General features: G+C 49.3%; 1 protein-coding gene across 1 annotated transcript in view; it reads right to left on the reverse strand.

Moving 5' to 3' along the window:
* The window catches only part of tmem132a (transmembrane protein 132A), a gene marked incomplete at both ends in the record, with an annotated part of 13,238 nt that overhangs the window by 5,181 nt on the left and 3,057 nt on the right, over nt 1–5,000 (reverse strand). The window contains 3 exons of the mRNA XM_080534873.1: nt 1–68; nt 535–678; nt 4,291–4,486. The exon at nt 1–68 is cut by the window's left edge and continues 135 nt beyond it. Of these exons, the coding sequence (XP_080390999.1) occupies nt 1–68; nt 535–678; nt 4,291–4,486 (408 nt within the window). The remainder of the gene's footprint in view (nt 69–534; nt 679–4,290; nt 4,487–5,000) is intronic.

Consider the following 5,000-nt stretch of genomic DNA (forward strand, 5'->3'; position numbering starts at 1 on the left):
CCCACGCACGTGCTGCCCAGCCCTGACTCGCTCCCGTCCACGAAGAGGGTGGAGCAATCGCCTGACACCTGTCAGAACAACCCCCAGGAGAGGCAGGAGGAGGGGGGGAGGGAGGGAGGATATGGAGCGCTCCTGAGGGTGAGGGTCTGTGTGTGTGTGTGTGTGTGCGCGTGTGTGTGTGTGTACTATGTGTGTGTGTGTGTGTGCGTGTACTATGTGTGTGTGTGTGTGTGTGTGTGTAGGTGTACTATGTGTGTGTGTGTGCGTACTATGTGTGTGTGTGTGTACTATGTGTGTGTGTGTGTGTACTATGTGTGTGTGTGTGTACTATGTGTGTGTGTGTACTATGTGTGTGTGTGTGTGTACTATGTGTGTGTGTGTGTGTAGGTGTACTATGTGTGTGTGTGTGTGTGTGTGTGTGCGCTATGTGTGTGTGTGTGTGTGTGTGTACTACGTGCGTGTGTGTGTGCGTGTGTACTATGTGTGTGTGTGTGTGTGTGTGTGTGTGAGAGACATCATGTGACCTCAGCTCACCTTGATAATATCTTCATTGGTCGAGCGGCACCTCACCGCCGCGGTGACGTCAGACACCTTCCCATCATGCCCCACGGCCAACACCATGACAGGAAGTGACACAGGCTCGCTGGTCAGGATGGCTGTGTTTATGATGCTGTCACTCTGGAGACACAAACATCAACATCACACACACACACACACACACACACACACACTAGGCAAGGCAAGGCAAGGCAAGTTTATTTGTATAGCACATTTCATACAACAGGGGCAATTCAAAGTGCTTTACATGCATTATTTAAAAATACAGCAAGAGGAGCATAAGAAATAGAAATTACAATGAATAAAAGCAAATATAAGAAGTAAATAGATAAGACATGTAAAAAGACAATAGTTAATGGAAAAAAGACATTGATAGAAGTGTTTGTGTTTAATCATAACTGCTGCAAAACATTAAGGTCTTTAGCTTAGATTAAAATATTTTAAGGGTTTGGGCCTGTTTGATTTCTTCAGGGAGTTTGTTCCAGGAGCATGCAGCAGCGTGACTGAAAGCTGCTGCACCGTGTTTTGTTTTTACTCTTGGAATGATTAGCTGATTTGTCTCAGCTGACCTTAGGGACCTTGCTGGAATATAGGGTGGGAGGAGATCTGATATGTATTTTGGTCCAAGACCATTTTGTGATTTGTATGTAATTAGGAGGATTTTGAATTCAATTCTCTGAGAGACTGGTAGCCAGTGCAGGGATCTCAGGATTGGTGTAATGTGTTCAACTTTCTTTGTTTTTGTTAGGACCCTAGCAGCGGCGTTTTGGATGAGCTGCAATTTACGAACAGCTCCTTTAGATAGGCCTGTTAGTAGACCATTACAATAATCAAGTCTACTCGAAACAAATGCATGGATGAGTTTTTCAAGGTCTTGCTTGGACATGAAACCTCTCATTCTTGTTATGTTTTTCAGGTGATAGTAGGCTGATTTAGTTATCGAGTTTATGTGGCTGTTGAAGTTTAGATCGGAGTCTAGAATTACTGATTTCTGACCTGTTTTTCAGTTTGAAGAGAGAGAGAATCAAGTTTTGCACTGACTTTCGATCTTTTGTCAAGTGCACCGAATACAATTATCTCTGTTTTGTCCTTGTTTAGTTGGAGGAAGTTTTGTGTCATCCAGGCGTTTATTTGCTCAATGCAATTACAGAGATTGTCAATGGGACTATAGTCGTTCAGTGAGAGGGCTATGTAGATTTGAGTGTCATCCGTATAGTTGTGGTAGGCAATTTTGTTATTTTTTATGATGTGTCCTAAAACATTAAACACTAAACACTAAAACTAAACACTAAAACACACACACAGACACGGACATACTAACACACACTAAAACATAGACATCACACACATACACTAACACACACATACTAACACACACTAACACACACACACACACACACACACACACACACACACACACACTAACACACACACACACACACAGACACGGACATACTAACACACACTAAAACATAGACATCACACACACATACTAACACATACTAACACACACTAACACACATACACTAACACACACACACACACACACACACACACACACACGCACACACGGACATACTAACAACACACACTAAAACATCAACATCACACACACATACTAACACACACTAAAACACATACACTAACACACACATACTAACACACACTAACACACACACACACACACACACACGGACATACTAAAACACACTAAAACATAGATATCACACACACATACTAACACACACTAACACACATACACTAACACACACTAAAACACACACATACTAACACACACAGACACTAACACACACATACTAGCACATACTAACACACACTAACACACATACACTAACACACACTAAAACACACACATACTAACACACACAGACACTAACACGCACATACTAACACACACGGACATACTAACAATAACACTCACACACACTAAAACATAGACATCACACACACATACTAACACACACACACACACGGACATTATTAACAAAAAAAACTCCCCCCCCAAAGAACACACACACACACACACACACATACTAACACACATTAAAACACACACTAAAACACACACACAACAACCCCAAAAAGTTCCTCCTTCGAGCCGGATTTGAACCAGCGACCTAAGGATGACAGCATCAACCACTACAGTCCTCCGCTCTACCAACTGAGCTATCGAAGGGGCACAGCAGTGGTCAACAACAAAATGTATATATATCACTCACACTTAAACACACACACACACGCACACACTAACACGCACACGACTAATACTCACACACACACATATATTGGTAAACAGACTGACTTATATAGCGCCTTATTCCGAAGCGCTTTACAACGGCCTCTCATTCACCCATTCACACACCAGTGGCGGCAAGCTGCCATGCAAGGCGCCTGTCCGCTCACTGGGAGCAATTTGGGGATACCTTGACATGTGGCCAGCCGGGGCTCGAACCGCCGATCTGCCAACCTTGTGATCATTACATGGCGGCTCTACCTCCTGAGCCACTGCCTCTACCTCCTGAGACACAGCCTCTACCTCCGGAGACACAGCCTCTACCTCCTGAGACACAGCCTCTACCTCCTGAGACACAGCCTCTACCTCCTGAGACACAGCCTCTACCTCCTGAGACACAGCCTCTACCTCCTGAGACACAGCCTCTACCTCCTGAGACACAGCCTCCACCTCCTGAGACACAGCCTCTACCTCCTGAGACACAGCCTCTACCTCCTGAGTGACAGCCTCTACCTCCTGAGACACAGCCTCTACCTCCTGAGACACAGCCTCTACCTCCTGAGTGACAGCCTCTACCTCCTGAGACACAGCCTCTACCTCCTGAGACACAGCCTCTACCTCCTAGAGGAGACACAGCCTCTACCTCCTGAGACACAGCCTCTACCTCCTGAGACACAGCCTCTACCTCCTGAGCCACAGCCTCTACCTCCTAGAGGAGACACAGCCTCTACCTCCTGAGACACAGCCTCTACCTCCTGAGACACAGCCTCTACCTCCTGAGACACAGCCGCTACCTCCTGAGACACAGCCTCTACCTCCTGAGACACAGCCTCCACCTCCTAGAGGAGACACAGCCTCTACCTCCTGAGACACAGCCTCTACCTCCTAGAGGAGACACAGCCTCTACCACCTGAGACACAGCCTCTACCTCCACCAGCCTCTACCTCCTGAGACACAGCCTCTACCACAGCCTCTACCTCCTGAGACACAGCCGCCCCAAAAACTTCCTCCTTCGAGCCGGATTTGAACCAGCGACCTAAGGATGACAGCATCAACCACTACAGTCCTCCGCTCTACCAACTGAGCTATCGAAGGGGCACAGCAGTGGTCATCAACACTCACACTCACACTCACACTCACACTCACACTCACACTCACACTCACACTCACACTCACACTCACACACTCACACTCACACTCACACACTCACACACACACACACACACACACCACAAATGTATATATATCACTCACACACATACACTTAAACACACACACACACACACACACACACACACACACTCACACTCACACTCACACTCACACTCACACTCACACTCACACTCACACTCACACTCACACACTCACACTCACACTCACACTCACACTCACACTCACACTCACACTCACACTCACACTCACACACACTCACACACACACACACACACACACACACACACACACATAGCGCCCCCTACCTCTGTAATGGGAGCGATGCCCACTATCACTCTGTCTGTGAATGAGAAGCTGCTCACTGCTCCCCCCGGTGGCGGCGGGAGGTTGTTGCGGCCTGAGTACTCCACCCACCAGCTGGCCGACACCGTCATGGCAACGCCGAAACTCCTCCGCAACCCGTCTACTGAGAGACAAGCTACCTGCTGCAGGGCAGACACACTGGGGAGGGGGAGGAGGGAGGGAGGGAGGGAGGGAGAGAGGGAGGGAGAGGGGGATGGGTAGGGAGGGAGAGGGAGAGGGATGGGTAGGGAGGGAGAGGGAGAGGGATGGGTAGGGAGGGAGGGAGGGAGGGAGAGAGGGAGGGAGAGGGAGGGGGATGGGTAGGGAGGGAGAGGGAGAGGGATGGGTAGGGAGAGAGGGAGGGAGGGAGGAAGGGGATGGGGAGAGAGAAAGAGGAGGGAGAGAGGGATGGGGAGGGTGAGAGAGGAGAGAGGGTGGGAGGGAGAGAGAGGAGGGAGGGGAGGTGGGATGGGGGAGGGAGAGAGAGGAGGGAGGGAGAGAGGGGGATGGGGAGCGAGGGGAGGAGGGAGGGAGGGAGGGAGAGGGGGGATGGGGAGCGAGAGAGGAGGGAGAGAGAGGGGGATGGTGAGGAGAGAGAGGGGAAGGGAGGGAGAGAGAGGAGTGAGGGAGGGAGGGAGGGAGAGGGGGATGGGGGGAGGGAGAGGGGGAGGGG

This window comes from Nansenia antarctica (assembly GCF_963989245.1).
Source record: "Nansenia antarctica genome assembly, chromosome: 6".
In the NCBI taxonomy this organism is placed as follows: domain Eukaryota; kingdom Metazoa; phylum Chordata; class Actinopteri; order Argentiniformes; family Microstomatidae; genus Nansenia; species Nansenia antarctica.